Source organism: Hyla sarda, chromosome 3 (assembly GCF_029499605.1).
Source record: "Hyla sarda isolate aHylSar1 chromosome 3, aHylSar1.hap1, whole genome shotgun sequence".
NCBI classification, from domain to species: Eukaryota; Metazoa; Chordata; class Amphibia; order Anura; family Hylidae; genus Hyla; species Hyla sarda.
The window spans coordinates 178,327,088-178,348,036 of NC_079191.1; the positions used below are offsets into that span (position 1 = coordinate 178,327,088).

The following is a 20,949-nucleotide window of genomic DNA, read 5'->3' on the forward strand; positions in this document are numbered from 1 at the left end:
AAACTATTTTTTTATATATCAACTGGCTCCAGAAAGTTAAACAGATTTGTAAATTCTATTAAAAAATCTTAATCCTTTCAATAATTATCAGCTGCTGAAGTTGAGTTGTTGTTTTCTGTCTGGCAATAGTGCTCTCTGCTGACATCTCTGCACAGAGTAGAAGAGGTTTGCAATGGGGAATTGCCTCTAAACTGGGCAGTTCCTGAGACACGTGTCATCAGAGAGCACTTAGACAGAAAAGAACAACTCAATTTCAGAAGCTCATAAGTACTGAAAGAATTAAGATTTTTTAATAGAAGTAATTTACAAATCTGTTTAACTTTCTGGAGCTAGTTGATATATATTAAAAAAGTGTTTTCCCTGGATAACCCCTTTAAATACCCACAGTTCAATTGCTCCATTGGTCTTAGTTTACTATGCTGAGACAGGGATATGCTGTTCAGTGGGCCTCTAGTACTCTTATCCAGACACATTCACAAAAGCCTTGAAAAGAAGGTTATTTTGCGCTATTCCATATCATATACCAGGGTGCCTCCAGCTTTTGCAAAGCTACAACTCCCAGCATGCCCAGACAGCCAACTGCTGTAGTAGGAGTTGTAGTTTTGCAACAGCTGGAGGCACCCTGGATGGGAAACACTGGCCTTTACTAACAGGACATGCACAACAGAAGCTGAAAATGTGTTTTTTTTGCTGAGCATTTAAGTGTTCAAAAGAAAAAAAATGTTTCCCGATTTGCCAGTTGCATCCTAATGACTAGTGAATAATGGTGACCTGGCTCGTTGCAGGCTTGGTTATGCAGTTAAAGGGGTACTCCCCCCCCTAGACATCTTATCCCCTATCCAAAGGATAGGGGATAAGATGTCTCATCACAGGGGTCCTGCCGCTGGGGACCCCCACAATCTCGGCTGCGGCACCCCAGACATCTGGTTCACGGAGCAAACTTTGCTGGATGACTGGCATTGCCGGGTGGAGGCTCGTGACGTCATGGTCGCGCCCCGCTTGTGACATCACGGCCATACCCCCTCAATGCAAGTCTATGGGAGGGGGCGTGATGGCATCCACGCCCCCTCCCATAGACTTGCATTGAGGGGGCGCGGACGTGACGTCACGAGCCTCCGGCGCTGAACCCAACGGTCTAAACGAACACCGGGTGCAGCAGGATAGGGGATAAGATGTCTAGGGGTGGAGTACCCCTTTAATGTCTAAACCATGAGTGGTTTTGACAAGTGAAAAAGATGCTACTTCTTTTTTAAATCTATTCCTGGTTTGAGCCTTAAAACTGCATCACAAAACCTGAATGTGTAGAGCACCCTAAGGCTATGTTCACACAGGGGGGAATGTCCGCAGGGAAAATCCCTGTGTGAACATTCCCCTGACAGCGGAGCAGAACATGCAGCGCTAGGGCTGTTTGGAAATGCACCGTCTCATAGACAGCAATGCATTTCCGCACGGAGTGTGCAGAAGGAATAGACATGGAATTTTAATTTCTGCTCCAGATGTTTCCGGCGCCGAAATTCTGCTATGTGAACTGTGCAAGCAGAATCCCATTGAAGTCAATGGGACTATGCTGCTGCAGAATTCTGCACGGAAATTCCATCGTATAAATATAGCCTAAAAGAACCACAGGCAAATCATTTCTCCCTATATTCTATCTTGACTGGTCAATCTGCGAGTCAAGACTCCAGAATATAGTAAAGTGGCTGTCAGGCTTTGGGTACGTTCACACAAGCGGATTTACAGTGTACTTTACTCTGCGGATCCGCTGGTGAAGGCCCGCTCTATGCGGTCTTTATATGTGCCTGCTGGTAGCGGCAATACGCCGCGACGAGCAGACACAGTGCAGCGATGTGCGCGGCGTACTCGCACATCGCTGCCGCTCTCCCTGCTCTAAGCTAGACAGAGAGCTCCCGCAATGTACTGCGACTCACACATCACAATGTGTCTGCTCGTAGCGGCGTATTGCCACTACGAGCAGGCACATGTTGAAAGCCTAATTGGCTGCATTTGTGGGAGTGGCGTGGAGTATAAAACCACACGTCTCCCACAGGTAGGGGCGTGTGTATCGTTGGCAGTAGTTCTCTTGTAGGCTACTGTATTAGGTTCCCGGAGAGTAGTTGGTGGTTTCTGTGTCGGTCCTATCCCCCGTCCTCTACGAGGTTTTTCAGGTAAGCGCCGCTTCCCGGCCTCTATGTGTCCTGTTATCCCCAACCCCACTGCTCCCTGTCTACGTTGTTCTGGGGCAGGGTACTGCTCTCCTCGCCAGGGCCGCCCTCCCCCCACTTTCCCGGGCCCTCCCGCCAGCTTTGCTGCCGCTTCCGGTAGTCCGCCCCTGCCTGGTTCTCCTTCGGCCTGGTGGCGCTGCTGGTCTGGGGCGGGGAGACGTCCTCATGCTGGTCCCGCTGCTCCGTTCCCCCACGCCGCTCGCTGGCTCCGGTCGGCGGCGTGGCTGGGGGGGGGGGGGCGGGGTTTCACGGCGCCGGCGGATGGCGTCACTCCCCCCGGCGCCGCCTTGCGTCACTCACCGAGGGGAGGCCGGCACGGGCGCCAATCGGTGTATCCGTCCTGCCGGGCCTCGTGCTCCTTCCCCTCTCCGGTCTCTCGGCTCGTCCTAGACATGGCAGGGAGACGGACCCCCGCCCCCCCACGGCTACACACTGCACGGGGAGGGGGAGTCAGGGAGCAGCCCGGTCTTCAGGCCTGGCGGTGGCAGGCGTTCGCCGCCAGGCCCAGAAAAAAAAAAAGGATATATGTATAATGTACATAAAGGGGAGGAGTTTTTGTTTTGGGGTATTGCTGCATATGGGGGTCTCCCCTGGGAGACAGGGCATGTAAAAGACTATAAAACAAGAGGGTAAAAGGCATGCATGTTCTCTCCTGGGGCAGCACATAAAAAAATCCAGGGTGCCACTTCTCACCTGGGCCACCTGCACAGGGCCTCAGTGAGTTCAGTGAGCGCAGGGCTTCACGCCCACTCAATACACCAGTCTCTATGGTCTCCGTAGCAATGGGCCCACAACTCATGCATGCTCCACATTGTTGCTCAGTTCCCATGGCTACCAGACCTCACCAGTGGCTCCCTTCAGCTCAAGGCAGGGAGAGAATTGCGTACTCACACTGTACCACTCGTAATTTCCATTTTCACGGTCGCTACTGGAGACTACTATGCTTCCAAAATGTCATTTCTGTGATTTATTTCCCCCCCTCAGGTTTGTCTAGTTGGTGGTCGGTGATTAGGTTCCCTTCTAAACGTTCTCCTCTCAGCTTGCAGCTCGAGGTACAAAAAAAAAAAGGGGGGGGGGGGGGGGAAATACATATTATATACACATACACACATGCAAACCCACAAACTCACGTCCCGTGATCCACGGGTATACTCCCTGATGACACGCATGGCGCTGCTACTGACATTCCGTCACAGCCACGCGCGTCCTCACACACACCTGCCACTCGGCTCCCGATCTGACACTGCTTCAGTCGGGGCATGGCACTCATGTTGTACCTGACTCATTCAGCGCAACATGTCGTTAAACTAGGCGGAGGATCACCTTTTGTCTGACACGTCTTCAGCGGGGTCCTCTGCGTGTGCCGTTTCTGACTCTTCTTCAGCGCAAACGGCATACACATAGTCACTACAGTAATTACTCTCATCGCCACCCACACCCTCTAGTTGTTACTCAGTACACCACGCTAATTGTCTCATATAATATTCACAGCTGTATCAGGTCGTGCCGCCAAGGCCCTCGCGTTGTCCCTACAGCTCAAGACAGCAGCAGGTCAGTTCCCATGTCTAGTAGCTAGGTGAAGTTGAGTTAGTTGCAAATTCATCAGTCATTTATCTTTTCCCCACCGGCACCCTTTACTGGCCCGGATAGGTTCGGCTAGAGGTATGTCCCATTGCTCGGACATTGAGGATGCCCTCTCCGGTCCGGAGACCCCCCGCCAGGGCTTCGGACCGAGGCAGCATGCCGTCATACCTAGTATGGACCATTCCCAGGTTGATGGAGGAGTTAAGGAGAAGGGACATCCCCTTCCCAGCCTCTGCCAGGAAGGGCGTACTGTATAACCTGCTCACTGCCGACCAAGCCCCCAGGGGCAGTCAGGAAGCTGTCCAGGCTCAGGCGTCGAGCGCTTCGCTGTCCCAGCTTCATACTATGATGGCAGACGTCCTAGCATCAGTCGCTGGCTTCCAGGCCAGACTGGACCTTATGGACACCTCCAAGAGTAGCGAGTCTGCTCCCACTACCGCAGCTCCCATGGCTTCTACCTCACAGGCTACACCTACAGGTACGCCACAACTCCCACCCAACATCACCCCGGCGCATCTCATCCCGGTGCCCATTAAAAAAGAGATCCTAGAGGGCAAGGATGTCAACCTTGCGTCCCTCGTGATCGCTACGACAGACATCAAGGACACCAAGACTGTCGCCTGTGGTGAGCTGGCGGTGACATTCAAAGGCAAGGACGCCAGGCTCAACAGGTCCTTGAACGTCACCGAATTCGTCCTTGCATTCGGCCTCTTTAGGGACGTCATCTCCTCGGTCAGCCCTAGCCGCAGGGTCGAGTTAGACCTGTATCTGCACAGAGTTATCCAGATGGCTCATAAATACGGGGGCACTACGTTTTATGATTACCACAAATCCTTCTCAGCCAAAGCAGTGGCAGCTTACGCCGAATTCAACTATATAACTAACTGGGGGGTCATTGATATGGAGCTCTATTGCGATCACTTCGCAGGCATGAAAGCTCCGTCCTGCGCTGTGTGCGGACTCACCTCCCACTCAGCCAACTGGTGTCCTAGGAGCAGCGGCCAAGGGGAGCCTAGCTCCAGCAGGGGCCCCAGCCCCCACGCCTCTGCTCCTCAGAGGAACACAGGTGCTCTAGACAGGCTGGGCAGGCCGGTGAGGTTCCTTGGCAAATCCCCGATCTGCAACAACTTCAATCTCTCCTCCTGTCAATACAGCAACTGCAGACTCCTGCACATATGTCTCACCTGTTACAGAGCTCACCCCAGCTCAATCTGCTCCCAGAAGGGCTCTCAGGCGTGACTAGGCGTGGTCCAGGTGCAGGTCATGGCCGGGCTCCTCGCCTGTCACCCTGATCCCAACTGGGTCAGTTGGTTGGTGGCTGGGTTCTGTGACGGATTCCACACAGGCTTGGTCGCCCTCCCACAGTGTACTTATGAATTTTACAATTCGGTGTCAGCCTTTGCTGACACAGAGGTGGTGTCCAGTCTGATCATGTCAGAGCTGGAAAAAGGATTCATGATCGGTCCTTTTGACACGCCTCCTTTCTGCACTTGGAGAGTCAGCCCGCTGGGGCTCGCTACCGGGAAGTTCAATAATAAAAAGAGGTTAATATACGATCTCTCCGCTCCTTATTCGTCTGACATACCCAGCATCAATGCTTTAATTCCGTCAGAGGAATTCTCAATGAAGTATTCATCCATTGACCAGGCCATACAAATCATCCTGCAGTTAGGGAGGAACACCTGGTTGTCAAAAGCAGACATAACTGATGCTTTTAAATGACTCCCTATTAGGCCAGACCTCTGGCAGTGGCATGGCGTTAAATGGCTAAACAAATATGGCTAAACAGCCCTTCACTGGGCACTCCAAAACGTCATCAACTGCCAACACACCATACATTACTTGAACGATTTCTTGCTGCTTGAACACTCCATACATACTCCAAGTAACCTTTCCTCACTGCTGGCTTTGTTCAAAGAGATTGGCATCCCTGTCGCTCCACACAAAACAGAGGGTCCCTCCACCCAGCTTGTTTTCTTGGGTATCATCCTGGATACCAGGAACATACAAGCGAGACTACCACAGGACAAACTGGTCAGAATCCGGGAGCGACTACACAGCCTCTCCAGGTGTCATATGGTCTCCAGGGTCGAGCTTCAAAGCCTCCTGGGAATGATGGCTTTCCCCATGAGGATTATCCCTCAGGGGAGAGCATTCATTTCCAGGCTCCTGGACCTTCTCCCCTCAGTCTCTGGCCAGAGGCAGACTATTCACATTGACAATGAAGCCAGGGCAGGTCTACTTATGTGGGACCAGTTTTTAGACAAATGGAATGGGGTGTCTTTCTTTACTCCTGGAGCATCAGAACTGTCCCCCACTGTGCGGTCCGATGCTTCTGCACTCGGGTTCGCAGCTATACACGAGAATCAGTGGATGGCAGGTCCTTGGCCTCCAGAAATCAGCAACATTCCCGGTTTCAAAGAAACCTCTGCACTGTTCGAGATATATCCCATTGTAGCGGCCGCTGCAGTGTGGGGACGGTCTTGGAGTAACACGACTGTTCGCTTCATATGCGACAACACGGCCGCAGTCGATATACTAAACAAAGGGCACTCTAAGTCCCCCCACATCATGCGCTTCGTCAGGAAGTTCGTGTTGCTAGCACTCGAGCACAACTTCCACTTCTCAGTTGAACATATTGAGGGCAGGTTAAATGTTGCAGCTGACGCATTGTCCCGAGCTAACCTGAGGCTGTTCTTTCAGGTACTACCAGGAGCAGATCGAACCGGAATCACGGTCCCCCCGCTCCAGCAACTAACGGCCTAGCCACCTACTCAGCAGTGGCTTACGCTCTAATCCGGGGTTCCTTAGCACCCAGCACGATTCTGGCTTAGGATTCTGCTCTGGCGTCTTTCACTACCTTCATGCACAACTCAGGTCTGCCTGCCACAATCTCGTTGCATTCTTCCCTAGTGTTCATTGGTTTTTGCCACTCCTCCTTACACTTGTCCCACAATACCATCAAGCTGCACCTCACAGGTCTTCAGCACCACAGGTCCTTGTTGCACCCTAACGCACCGTCACTGCTGGGCCATGTGCACCCTGCTAGACACTCACCCGTTCGGTTACCACCCAAGTACGGTCATCAAAGCGGCCATTCACCTCGCTTTCTATGGCTTTCTCAGGCCCGGTGAGTTCACGCGTCTCGGGCACAGATCACCGGGCCTGACCCTGGGCCAGCTGTCGCCTAGTGGCTCAGGTTTCACCCTCTCTCTGCTGGCCACCAAAACCTGCAGGTGGGGAGCGTCCGTCCGCTACTTTCCCACGTCAGATCGTTGGTGCCCGGTAGCTGCCCTATCGGCCTTACTGGCCATGTTGTCGGGGCGAGCAGCGGTTGGTCCTCTTCTACCTCTTGGTGGCCAGGCTTTAACGTCATCACAGTTCATCAAACACGTCCGGTCACTCATCACCATGTTGGGTAAAGACTCTGCAGGCATCTCAGGGCACTCATTCAGAATTGGCGCGGCCTCGGCTGCTTCTAGACACAACGTTCCAGCTCACATGATCAAGAAGCTGGGTCGTTGGAGTTCTGCTTGCTTTGACCGTTATGTGCCCGACCCTTCATTGGAAATGGCAAATGTATTTAAGATACTGGCTCTGTAAACCAAATAAAATCAAGTTGAACCCTATTTCTGACTTTTTGCCCTCTATAGGCATACCCATGGTCGTGGTACTTTGGGCACACTTCAACCGCTGTTTCCTTACTTCTTCTTATGTTCCAGGTTCCATAGGAATTCAAGGTTAGGTCGGTAAGTCATCCTAATCATGTTTTCTCCTTAAGTTATTCATTCACGGCTCTTCGAGCCACGACCACAAGTTAAGACAGCATAGAGCGGGCCTTCACCAGCGGATCCGCAGCGAAATCCGCTGCAAAAATCCGCTCGTGTGAACGTACCCTAAGTCAGGTTTCCGGGCAGGTTCTCTGGGGCGTTTTTTTGGAAAACTGCCTCTGCAGCTTTTGAGCCAGAAGTGATATTAGTCCTTCCTTCATATTTCCCATTCTATTTGAATACACTTATGGCCTTTGATCAAAAACTGCACTGGCAGTTTTAAAATAAAAAAACAAAAAACACCAGAGAAAACCAAGTGGAAACTTAGACTCACTAAGGGTGCGTTCACACTGAGTAATTGAAGAGGAATTTACTCGAGTAATTCCTCTTGAATTCTCCGCTCCAAATTAATTCACATCTCCTCTGCCCATTGACTTTAATGTTTTTTCCGCTGTCCTGTTCACACTGCGGAAATTCTGCTAGCGGAATTCTGACGGTGAATTCCGTTCCGCTTGAAGAAAGAGCATGTTCATTCTTCAAGTGGAATCCACTAGCAGAAATCAATAGAAGTCAATGGTAAAAAAAAATACCGCCCGACATCGTTTTCGTGCGGAATTCGCACGGAAATGCCTGAAAAACCCTTCACTTCTTTCTCCCCCATTTCCGCGTGCAATTCTGTGCAAATTCGACGCAAATTTTGCTCGAAAAGAAAATTCTTTTTTTCGGCACGTAAATTTTTCTGCGTGAATTCCTCTTGATTTTCTCAGTCTGAACGCACCCTCAGGGTATCCAACCCCTCAGGATAATATGACATCGGTTTCAGGAGAGTACGGATGACAGTCTCTGTAGACAAAGATGACATTCTCTCCTAGTAGGATGAAATGCGTGGTACAGACAGGGATTGCCAGGACTTATATTGCTTGAATATTAGGCAGATAGGACCATGAGCACAATTGCTGGATCGTTCATGCAGCCCTTTATGTAACATATGAAAATGAGGTGATCAGATCAGGAATGAGTAAGGTATTGTTTAAACCAGTGTTTCCCAACCAGGGTGCCTCCAGATGCTGCAAAACTCCAACTCCAAGTATGCCTGGACAGCCTTTTCTTTTTAAATTTCATTCCTGTCTGACCACAGTGCTCTCTGCTGCCACCTCTGTCCTTGACAGGAACTGTCCAGAGTAGGATAGGTTTGCTATAGAGATTTTCTTCTGCTCTGGACAGTTCCTGAGAAGGACAGAGGTGTCAGCAGAGAGCACTGTTGTCAGACTAAAAAGAAATTCAAAAAGAAAAGAACTTCCTCTGGAGCATACAGCAGCTGATAAGTACTGGAAGAATTAAGATTTTTAAATAGAAGTCATTTACAAATCTGTTTAACTTTATGGCACCAGTTGATTAAAAAAAAAAATATATATATATAGTTTTCCATTGGAGTACCCCTTGAAAGAAGCTCAGCCAAAATGGCTGCCCCATAAATCATGTGCAAAAAAACAAACAAACAGAACAAAATAACTACAAATTCGAACAGATTAGAAAAGGATCTGGTATTAGTAAAAAAAATGAGGTGACAGAAAGGGGGGGGCTCTCCGCTAGTTAGTCACTACCTCATTGAGCTTGCTTGACAGGTCTATTCCTATACTATCTAGGGCAGTGATCCCCAAACTGTGGCCCTCCAGATGTTGCAAAACTACAATTCCCAGCATGCCTGGACAGCCGTTGGCTGTCCAGGCATGCTGGGAGTTGTAGTTTTGCAACATCTGGAGGGCCACAGTTTGAGGACCACTGATCTAGAGAGAGACCCCCTCAGTGAAGCCTAGTGGGGCCTGGAGAAGTCAGAGGAGAGCCACCTCCCTAATGAGGGACTTGTACCTGTAAAATTTCACTTGTGGTTACCAAGAGTATTAGTTGAAATCAAGGTTCTCGTAGAGAGTAAAACGCGTCTGACTGGATGTTTCCTATGTAATTACTTTGAATTTGAAGAAATAAAGCATTTGCCATTCCACAATATTCATGTGAAATCAGGTGAGCTGGATTTGCTTACAGTGACACTGAGGACTTGTATTTGTTAGACTGTAAGCCCTCTCTCTAGATTAGTCATTTCCTGTATTACCTCCATTGTACCTGCATTTGTATTATGTATTTTTAACCCTTTGCATATATACAGCCCCCTGGAACTTATAATAAAATGTGATAAGTTCTTACTGCGCTGCTGCTATGGGGCCTGTGGTAAGATGCAGATTATAAAAAGCAGACGCCTGATATCCCCAGTGTATAGTCAGCTGTATATGCATTTATAGCACTAACATATTCCACAGTGCTGTACATAGGGGATATCAATCTAATTGATTTCTAATAACTACTATTTACCTGATATATCTGAAAGGGCTGAATAGAAGATGGTGCAGTGTAATGCTTCCAGCTGTTGTTGGGAAACACGGGATAAGGCTAAGTGTTTATCAAAACCTGTGTAGAGGAAGAGTGGTGCCATTGCCCATAGCAACCAATCAGATCGCTTCTTTCATTTTTACCAAGCCTCTGAAAAATTTAAGGAAAACTGTCAGCTTTCTCCCCCCGGCACTAACTAGCGGTACTGGCAGGTAGTGCGGGGGACGCTGATCAGTTTGATGCTTACTGTGCCCAGATCTGCCACGCTGTTCGGCCCTAATCTTCTATTTTCGGGATATGCTAATAAGGCACCGGCCGGGATAACTGGCACTCTGACGTCAGTGCCGCTGGCCACAGCGCCGCCCAGCTCATCAATATTCCTCCCCTCCCCCTTCTCCCAGCTATGTAATGAAGAGAGAGGGGAGGAATATTGATGAGCTGAGCAGCGCTGCGGCCAGCGGCACTGACGTCAGAGTGCCAGTTAGCCAGGACGGTGCCAGTTAGCACCTCATTAGCATATCCCGAAAATAGAAGATTAGGGCACATAAACATGGGCTCCTTTTGGCCATAGAAGTGAATGGGGTCCACTGCTCAATAGTATACGTCAGCATCCCGTTTTCGGTGGAATGAGGACAGCTGGTGTTCACATTAGGCTACGTTCACACTGCCGGCTGTCTCAGACAGTGTGAGGCCCGTCATTTTAGGATTGAGAAAAGCCGGAGAAAAAATAGTGCTTGCACCGTCTTTTTCTCTTCAAAAATAATGGCTGCTATTGAAGGCAATGGGGTCCATTGGGACCCGTTATTTGCCGGTATGCTCCTGCAAAATTACGGCTGGCAAAATGCAAAAAATATATATAAAAGGAGGGAGTTTGACGGCCGAGCATACCAGCAGTGTGAGGGGCCTTGTAGTGTACGGGAACCGGATACGGCTGGCGGAGCGAAAACCGGAGCGCTTCCCAGCTGGATCCGGCCCGAACCCCATTCATTTCAATGAGCCGACCGAAGTCAAACGCTGAAACTCCGGTCGGCTCATAGAAATGAATGCTATACGGGCCGGCTGGGCTACGTGGCGTTAACCCAAATGCCTCTATACTATAGTACTAGTTTCTGACTAGCGCTCCACCTATAATCCCGACCACAAGCCGCCCGCGCAGAAAGCCCAGTCTAGAGACGTCACGCATTTGCAGTCCGGACTACATTTCCCGTCGTCCCCGCTCTTCCGGATCTCATGATCTCTTTTTTACGGCTGCGCTGTTCTTGCCGGCCAACATGGCGACCTTCGTGGAAATTCTGAGGAACGAGTTCCCACAGCTGGACGCCGAGCTCCTTCAATATGTGACGGGTAAGAAGGGCAGATGTTGCCGGTGACCTGACTGGAGCGGAGGGGACAGTCACACGTCGGAGGTCGCCTTGAAAGATGACGAGACTGGAGGTGCCCGGTTGCCACATACTCCAATGGCAGGGAATGTAGAGGCTACACATGCGCCAGGGGGGCGCTGGGCACGGTATAGAATGGTGGTGTAGTGTAGTGTAGGACAATCAGATGATAATGTCTGAGCTGTCACATAAGAACTCATAGAACTACATATCAGTCTACCACAGACCATAGTGTGCCCCCGATACGTGCACCTCCAGCTGTTGAAAAACTACATCGCCTGACCCGGAATTATGGGAGTTGTAGCTTTTGCGACAGATAACGTGATGAGATGTGTATGGGATGGATGCTGTCTATTACAGGCTGTCCTGGGGATTTATAGCTGTTTTCTGTAACCCTTTATGGCACATTGTGGTATTTCTTATGCAGTGATACATCCTCTTCTTGCTGATAAGAAGGGCACATGTCCTATATACACAGTGATCTCCAAATTGTGGCCCTCCAGCTGTTGCAAAACTACAACGCCTAGCATGCCGGGAGTTGTAGTTTTGCAGTAGCTGGAGGACCACAGTTTGGAGATCTCTGCTTTATAACAAAGTGTAACCATAGGCTGAGATAGATGTCTTTTGAAGATAAAGCTGATTCCTCTTTGGACTCGCTGCTTTTTGCGCTATTGTTATCCTGTATACTTACTGGGGGTGGTCAAGCAGACTATTCCTGTAACCCCCAATGGACCCCTGATCCGCCCTTCAGCAGTGTCATAGAGCCAAGGCCTCCTGGGACTCTGTGTTACTGCTGACAGGTGATTTGGGCTCAGTGGTCCGTCAGGGTTACAGGAGGGCCGAGCGGTCACCCCCAGTAGACCAACAGGACCGTGGGGGAGATTTATCAAAACCTGTGCAGAGGAAAAATTGTCCATAGCAACCAATCAGATCCCTTCTTTCATTTTTCACAGGCCGTCCTATAAATGAAAGAAGCCATCTGATTGGTTGCTATGGTCTATTATCTTTCTACTCCCTTGCATCCCCTTGCTTATGCAGTGACCCCCCCCCCCCCCGACCTACGATGGCCCCGACATACGATCATTTCAACATACGATTGCCTCTCAGAGGCCATCGCATGTTTAAGGCAGCATCAACATACGATGGTTTTGTATGTCAGGGCCATCGCATAATCGGCTATCCGGCAGCGCAGACTGCTTCAGCTGCCGCCGGATAGCCATTTACGGTGCCCCGTGTGGTCCCCTGACGATCACTTACCTGTCCTCGGGGCTCCGGCGCCTCCTCTTCAGGATCCCCTGCATCGTTGGCGCTCTCCATCGTCGTCATCACATCGCTACGCACGCCATCCCGTCATCCAATAGGAGTGGCGTGCGTAGCGACGGAGAGCGAGGATGCCGGGGAAGCAGAGGCCTTGCAGGAGCGTCGGGAATGCGGCGACAGCGATGGAGGGCGACATCCCGGGCAGCGGTGACGGTCCGAAGCGGCGGGGACAGGTGAGTACAACTTCCTCTACCAGTGGTCTCCAACCTGCGGACCTCCAGATGTTGCAAAACTACAACTCCCAGCATGCCCGGACAGCCGTTGGAGACCACTGTCCTATACATTGCACGGATCCCTCAACAAACGATGGTCCGTTTGGAACGGATTACCATCGTATGTTGAGGGACCACTGTATAGTAGTGGCCCTTGTCTATTTTTAGGTTTGGGGCTTGTTAGCATCATGATTCTTACCCTATGCTCTACATTGGCATCCTGTCAAAATAGGTTGCTGACATGTGTTTGTGTGCATTGGCATGGGCTCCATTGACTTTAAAGGATTACTCCTCCGGAATGTTTTATCCATCCATAGTGGCCGGGCTGCAAAAAGTTAAACAACAAACTTTAACTCCCCTTCCGCCACTCCCACGGGTATGGTGTTATCGGTCTAATGGGCCTGGTCTTCTTCCGCATCTTGATGCCCGACGCATCACAGTGCGATCAGCTTATCGCCAGTCAAAGCAATGTCCCACCTCAGCCGATTATACACTGAGCACAGTGTCATGTAACAGGCCCCGGCAGGCATTGACCCTGCGCTCAGTGTCGTGTTTGGCTCCAAGATGCGGAAGACCGAGGCATCCTCTAGGTCTAGAGGAAAGAAGGTTTCACCAGTGTCACAGACAGAGATTCTTTACTGTATGAGCAGTGAGACTATGGAACTTTCTGCCACATGATGTTGTGATGTCTGACTCAATAAATAAGTTTTTCTAGAAAACTATAATATTACAGGTTATGGAGATTAGATTTACGGGGATAGGAAGTTGAACCAAGGATTTATTCTGATTGCCATATTGGAGTCGTGAAGCAATTTTTTTCCTCTCATGGGGCAGTTGGCATCATCCTCATGTTTTTTTTTGCCTTCCTCTGGATCAACACCGTAGTGCTTTAGGTTGAACTTGACGGACTCTTGTCTTTTTTCAACCTTATAAACTATGTAACTATGATATCAGTGCATCCGGTAGCGGTGGAAGGTGAGTTAAATGGCCACTGAAAGATACAAAAACTTACATGTTGTACATCTTGGTAAAACATTAACCTTTCCCATATAATTCATAAAAAAAACGTATTTCCTTTTTATAGAAATCATTGCTTATAAATCATAGCTTTGCTGAAGCACAGGCATGGACAAAGTCCAGTAAGTGAGGGCTAACATTCTGTGCTCTCCCTTGTCTGATTGCCCTCCTCTGTGCTCTCCCTTGTCTGATTGCCCTCCTCTGTGCTCTCCCTTGTCTGATAGCACTCCTCTGTGCTCTCTCCTGTCTGATAGCACTCCTCTGTGCTCTCTCCTGTCTGATAGCACTCCTGTGCTCTCTCCTGTCTGATAGCACTCCTCTGTGCTCTCTCCTGCCTGATGGCACTCCTCTGTGCTCTCTCCTGCCTGATGGCACTCCTCTGTGCTCTCTCCTGCCTGATGGCGCTCCTCTGTGCTCTCTCTCCTGTCTGGTAGCTCTCCTTATCTGTGCTCTCTCTCCAGTCTGGTAGCACTCCTCCTCTGTGCTTTCTCTCCTGTCTGGTAGCACTCCTCCTCTGTGCTCTCTCTCCTGTCTGGTAGCACTCCTCCTCTGTGCTCTCTCTCCTGTCTGGTAGCACTCCTCCTCTGTGTTCTCTCTCCTGTCTGGTAGCACTCCTCCTCTGTGCTCTCTCTCCTGTCTGGTAGCACTCCTCCTCTGTGCTCTCTCTCCTGTCTGGTAGCACTCCTCCTCTGTGCTCTCTCTCCTGTCTGGTAGCACTCCTCCTCTGTGCTCTCTCCTGTCCTATCAGACACAGAGGAGTGCTAGCCCACCCTCACTTACTGGACTTTGTCCATGCTTGTGCTTCAGCTTGCACAAAGCCATGATTTTATAAGCCATGATTTCTATAAAAAGGAAATAAAATTGTCTTATGAAGTATATTTGAAAGGTTTAATGTTTTTCCAAGATGAACAAAATATAAAAAGTTTATGAATCTGACAGTGCCCATTTAAAGCTTTGTTATTTTACTTTTTGCAGCCTGGGTACAATGGATGGATAAAACATTCCAGCGGAGTACTCCTTTCCTGGCCAAAATGTAGTTAACTTGAGGCTTTCCCATATATACACTGCTCAAAAAAATAAAGGGAACACTAAGATAACACATCCTAAATCTGAATGAACTAATCGTATGAAATACTTTCGTCTTTACATAGTTGAATGTGCTGACAACAAAATCACACAAAAATTATCAATGGAAATAAAATTTATCAACCCATGGAGGTCTGGATATGGAGTCACACTCTAAATCAAAGTGGAAAACCAAACTACAGGCTGATCCAACTTTGATGTAATGTCCTTAAAACAAGTCAAAATGAGGCTCAGTAGTGTGTGTGGCCTCCACGTGCCTGTATGGCCTCCCTACAACAACTGGGCATGCTCCTGATGAGATGGTGGATGGTCATCCGCCTACTCCTGAACAGTCTGTGGTGCAACGTGGCGTTGGTGGATAGTGCAAGAAATGATGTTCCAGATATGCTCAATCGGATTCAGGTCTGGGGAACAGGCGGGCCAGTCCATAGCATCAATGCCTTCCTCTTGCAGGAACTGGTGACACACTTCAGCAACATGAGGTCTAGCATTGTCTTTCATTAGGAGGAACCCAGGGCCAACCGCACCAGCATATGGGGTCTGAGGATCTCAACTCGGTACCTAATGGCAGTCAGGCTACCTCTGGCAAGCACATGGAGGGCTGTGCGGCCCCCCAAAGAAATGCCACCCCACACCATTACTGACCCACCACCAAATCGGTCCTGCTGGAGGATGTTGCAGGCAGCAGAACGTTCTCCACTGCGTCTCCAGACTGTCACGTCTGTCACGTGCTCAGTGTGAACCTGCTTTCATCTGTGAAGAGCACAGGGCGCCAGTGGTGAATGTGCCAATCTTGGTGTTCTCTGGCAAATGCCAAACATCTTGCACGGTGTTGGGCTTTAAGCACAACCCCCTCCTGTGGATGTCGGGTCCTCATACCACCCTCATGGAGTCTCTTTCTGACCATTTGAGTGGACACATGCACATTTGTGGCCTGCTGGAGGTCATTTTGCAGGGCACTGGCAGTGTTCCTCCTGCTCCTCCTTGTACAAAGGCGGAGGTAGCGGTCCTGCTGCTGGGTTGTTGCCCTCCTACGGCCTCCTCCACGTCTCTTGATGTACTGGCCTGTCTCCTGGTAGCGCCTCCATGCTCTGGCCACTACACTGACAGACACAGCAAACCTTCTAGCCACAGCTCATATTGATGTGCCATCTTGGATGAGCTGCACTACCTGAGCCACTTGTGTGGTTTGTAGGCTCCGTCTCATGCAACCACTGGAGTAAAAGCACTGCCAGCATTCAAAAGTGACCAAAACATCAGCCAGGAAGCATAAGAATTGTGAAGTGGTCTTTGGTCACCACCTGCAGAACCACTCCTTTATTGGGGGTGTCTTGCTAATTGCCTATAATTTCCACCTGTTGTCTGTTCCATTTGCACAACAGCATGTGAAATTGTCAATCAGTGTTGCTTCCTGAGTGGAGAGTGTGATTTCACAGAAGTGTGATTGACTTGGAGTTATATTGTGTTGTTTAAGTGTTCCCTTTATTTTTTTGAGCAGTGTATATAGTAAGCAGAATTGAGTGGTGAAAGATTTTATCAAGCTGAGATTTCTAGTCTTCTACTTTCCTTTCCCACATACTTCTCGATAATTATAACATTTAGCCAGTGTTAATCCTCTTATGTAAAAGCACCATTTTCAATATACACCATTGCTTGATCCTTCTAGATGTCCTTGACAGTGGTCAGTCTGACTTTGAGTCAGAGAACGACTTATTTGAGGCAGTGGGGGAACTTCTGCAGGATGTGTCTGGCGATACCAAAGATGATGAGGACATCCGCAACATCTGTCAGAGGATGTACAGAACTATGCGCATGTGAGTAAAACCTGCGAGCAAATGGAATACCAGTAGTTCTATTACTACATTCAAGCACAGGAAGAAACATATTATATATTCTAATATACAGATGTAGACAAAATTGTTTGTACCCTTCTGTTAACTCCTAGAGGACACATGGCTTACAGGCACGCCCTGGGCGCTTGGTATACTTAGCGCACCAGGACGTACCTGTACGTCCTGAGTGCCGCTGTGGCTATGAAGCGAGCGCAAGAGCTGAGTTTGCATCATAGACTGGATCCCTACTGCTATCAGCAGCCTAGGACCCGGCGGTAATGGCCGAAATCAGCAGTCACACTGATGTCCGCCATTAGCCCCTCAGATGCCGTGATCAATACTGATCACGGCATCTGCAGCTATGCAACGGTTAAGGTGGCTGATCTGATGGCCCGCGGGGATGCGACTTGCTAAGATGGCAGCTAGAGGTCTCCTTACTTGCCTCCTGCTGTCATCATGGGGTCTTCTCTGATATCAGATAACATTGATCTGTGCTATGCAGTCTAACACTTCTAACACTGATCAGTATCTGCAATCTAAAGATTGCTAAAAATAGTTCCCCTGTAGGGACTAAAAAGGTAAAAAATAAAAGTTTAACCCCTTAAGGACTCAGACAATTTAATTTTTACGTTTTCATTTTTTCCTCCTCGCCTTCTAAAAATCATAACTCTTTTATATTTTCATCCACAGACTAGTATGAGGGCTTGTTTTTTGCGCGACCAGTTGTCCTTTGTAATTACATAACTCATTATATCATAAAATGTATGGCGCAACCAAAAAACACTATTTTTGTGGGGAAATTAAAACGAAAAACGCAATTTTGCTAATTTTGGAAGGTTTTGTTTTCACGCCGTACAATTTATGGTAAAAATGACGTGTGTTCTTTATTCTGAGGGTCAATACGATTAAAATGATACCCATTATTATATACTTTTATATTATTGTTGCGCTTAAAAAAAATCACAAACTTTTTAACCAAATTAGTACGTTTATAATCCCTTTATTTTGATGACCTCTAACTTTTTTATTTTTCCGTATAAGTGGCGGTATGGGGGCTAATTTTTTGCGCCATGATCTGTACTTTTTTTTGATACCACATTTGCATATAAAAAAACTTTTAATAAATTTTTTATAATTTTTTTTTAACCCCTTCACGACGAGCGACGTACATGTACGGCGCCGCGAAGTGTCACTTGGCGCGCGGCGACGTACATGTACGTCGCGGGGTTCCGGGAGCGCCGCGTCACCGGTAGAGGTGATCGGACCGGGATGACTGCTGTTCTCTAACAGCAGGCATCCCGGCACATCGCCGAGGGGGGTCCTGAGACCCCCCCATGACCGAGATGCGCGCAAATCGCAGGTCAATTCAGACCTGCGATCTGCGCGATTCCGGGTCATACGGGTCACTGGTGACCCGGTGACCCGGAAAATAAGAGGGATCGTAGGTGTCCGAGACACCCTAGATCCCCCTAAAGGGATAGGAGTTTGGTGGCACGGTTGCCACCCCTCCTATCCCTGCTATTGGTCGGCCGATAGCAGACCGACCGATAGCAGACCGGGGGAGGGGGGGTTAAAGTTCGGTTCCCCCGCTTTGCCCACCTATCGGTGTCCGGGCAAAACGGGGGAACCGTCCAGGGAGGGTCGGCGCCGAAGGTCCCTACCTGGATCCCGGATCGCGATCCTCCATGCGGGGATCCCCCACGTGCGGCGGCGGCGGCGCCGGCTTCCGGGTCCTGCTAGGTGAGTTGTTGCCTAGCAACATCCGGAGGGCCATAGTTTACAGTGGTCTCTAAACCGTGGCCCTCCAGATGTTGCAAAACTACAACTCCCAGCATGCCCAGACAGCTGTTTGCTGTGTGGGCATGCTGGGACTTGTAGTTTTGCAATATTTAGAGGGGTTCAGGTTGTAGATCACTAAGTGGTCTCAAACTGTAGCCCTCCAGATGTTGCAAAACTACAACTCTCAGCATGCCCAGACAGCAGTTTGCTGGCTGGGCATGCTGAGAGTTGTAGTTTTGCAACATCTGGAGGGCCACAGTTTTGAGACCACTGGACAGTGATTTACAACTTGAACCCCTCTAAATCTTGCAAAACTACAACTCCCAGCATTCAGGAACAGCATAAGGCTGTCTTGGCATGCTGGGAGTTGTACTTGCGTGCCTCCAGCCATTGCATAACTACATCTCCCAGCATGCCCTTCCGCAATCAGTACATGCTGGGAGTTGCAGTTTTGCAACAGTTGGAGGCACACTGGTTGGAAAATACAGAGTTAGGTCATAGAACCTAACTCAAGGTTTTCCAGCCAGTGTGCCTCCAGCTGTTGTAAAACTACAACTCCCAGCATGCATGGTCTGTCAGTGCATGCTGGGAGTTGTAGTTTTGACCCCCCTCCCGTGTGAATGTACAGGCTACATTCACACTGGCGGCAGATTACAGCGAGTTCCCCGCTGCAAATTTGAGATGTGGCAAATTTTCCGCCGCAGCTCAAACTCCTAGCGGGAGACTCAGTGTAATCTGCCGCCAGTGTGAATGTAACCTAAAAACACTACACTACACTAACACAAAATAAGGAGTAAAACACTGCATATACACACGTACACTGCCCCCCCACCCCCCTTCTCCAATAAAAATTTAAAACGTATTGTACGGCAGTGTTTCTAAGATGGAGCCTCCAGCTGTTGCAAAACAAAAACTCCCAGGATTTCTGGACAGCAATTGACTGTCCAAGCATGCTGGGAGTTTAGCAACAGCTGGAGGCACCCTGTTTGGGAATCACTGGCGTGTAGAATACCCCTATGTCCACCCCTATGCAAGTCCCTAATTCAGGCCTCAAATGCACATGGCGCTCTCACTTTGGAGCCCTGTCGTATTTCAAGGCAACAGAATAGGGTCACATATAGGGTATCGCCGTACTCGGGAGAAATTGCCTAACAAATTTTGGGGGGCTTTTTCTCCTTTTACCCCTTATGAAAAGGAACAGTTGGGGTCTACACCAGCATGTTAGTGTAAAAAAATAAAAAATTTTACACTAACATGCTGGTGTTGCCCTATACTTTTCATTTTCACAAGAGGTAAAAGGGAAAAACGCCCCCCAAAATTTGTAACACAATTTCTCCCGAGTACGGAGATACCCCATATGTGGGCGCAAAGTGCTCTGGGGGCGCACAACAAGGCCCAGAAGGGAGAGTGCGCCATGTACATTTGAGGTGATTTGCACAGAGGTGGCTGATTGTTATAGCGGTTCTGACAAACGCAAAAAAAAAAAAACACACCCACATGTGACCCCATTTCGGAAACTACACCCCTCACGGAATGTAATGAGGGGTGCAGTGAGAATTTACACCCCACAGGTGTCTGATGGATCTTTGGAACAGTGGTCCGTGAAAATGAAAAATTTTGCACAGCCCACTGTTCCAAAGATCTGTCAGACACCAGTGGGGGGTAAATGCTCACTGTACCCCTCATTACATTCTGTGAGGGGTCTAGTTTCCAAAATGGTATGCCATGTGGGGGTTATTTTGCTGTTCTGGCACCATAGGGGCTTCCTAAATGCGACATGCCCTCCGAGCAAAATTTGCTCTCAAAAAGCCAAATATGACGCCTTCCCTTCTGAGCATTGTAGTTCGCCCGTAGTGCACTTCAGGTCCACTTATGGGGTACCTCCATACTCAGAAGAGATGGGGTTACAAATTTTGGGGGGTCTTTTCTGCTATTAACCCTTGCAAAAATGTGAAATTTGGGGGGGGAAACCCACATTTTAGTGAAATTTTTTTTTTTTTTTTTTACATATGCAAAAGTCGTGAAACACCTGTGGGGTATTAAGGCTCACTTTATCCCTTGTTACGTTCCTCAAGGGGTCTAGTTTCCAAAATGGTATGCCATGTGTTTTTTTTTTGCTGTTCTGGCACCATAGGGGCTTCCTAAAGGTGACATGCCCCCCAAAAACCATTTCAGAAAAACGTACTCTCTAAAATCCCCTTGTCGCTCCTTCGCTTCTGAGCCCTCTACTGCGCCCGCCGAACACTTTACATAGACATATGAGGTATGTGCTTACTCGAGAGAAATTGGGCTACAAATATAAGTATACATTTTCTCCTTTTACCCCTTGTAAAAATTCAAAAATTGCGTCTACAAGAACATGC

At 48.9% G+C, this 20,949-nt stretch overlaps 1 protein-coding gene across 1 annotated transcript in view; it reads left to right on the top strand.

Annotated features, from left to right (window-relative positions):
• Positions 1-11,055: 11,055 nt before the first annotated feature.
• The window catches only part of ABCF3 (ATP binding cassette subfamily F member 3), a 61,604-nt gene continuing 51,710 nt past the window's right edge, over positions 11,056-20,949 (top strand). The window contains exons 1-2 of the mRNA XM_056565614.1: positions 11,056-11,305; positions 16,642-16,789. Of these exons, the coding sequence (XP_056421589.1) occupies positions 11,233-11,305; positions 16,642-16,789 (221 nt within the window). The 5' untranslated portion in view covers positions 11,056-11,232. The remainder of the gene's footprint in view (positions 11,306-16,641; positions 16,790-20,949) is intronic.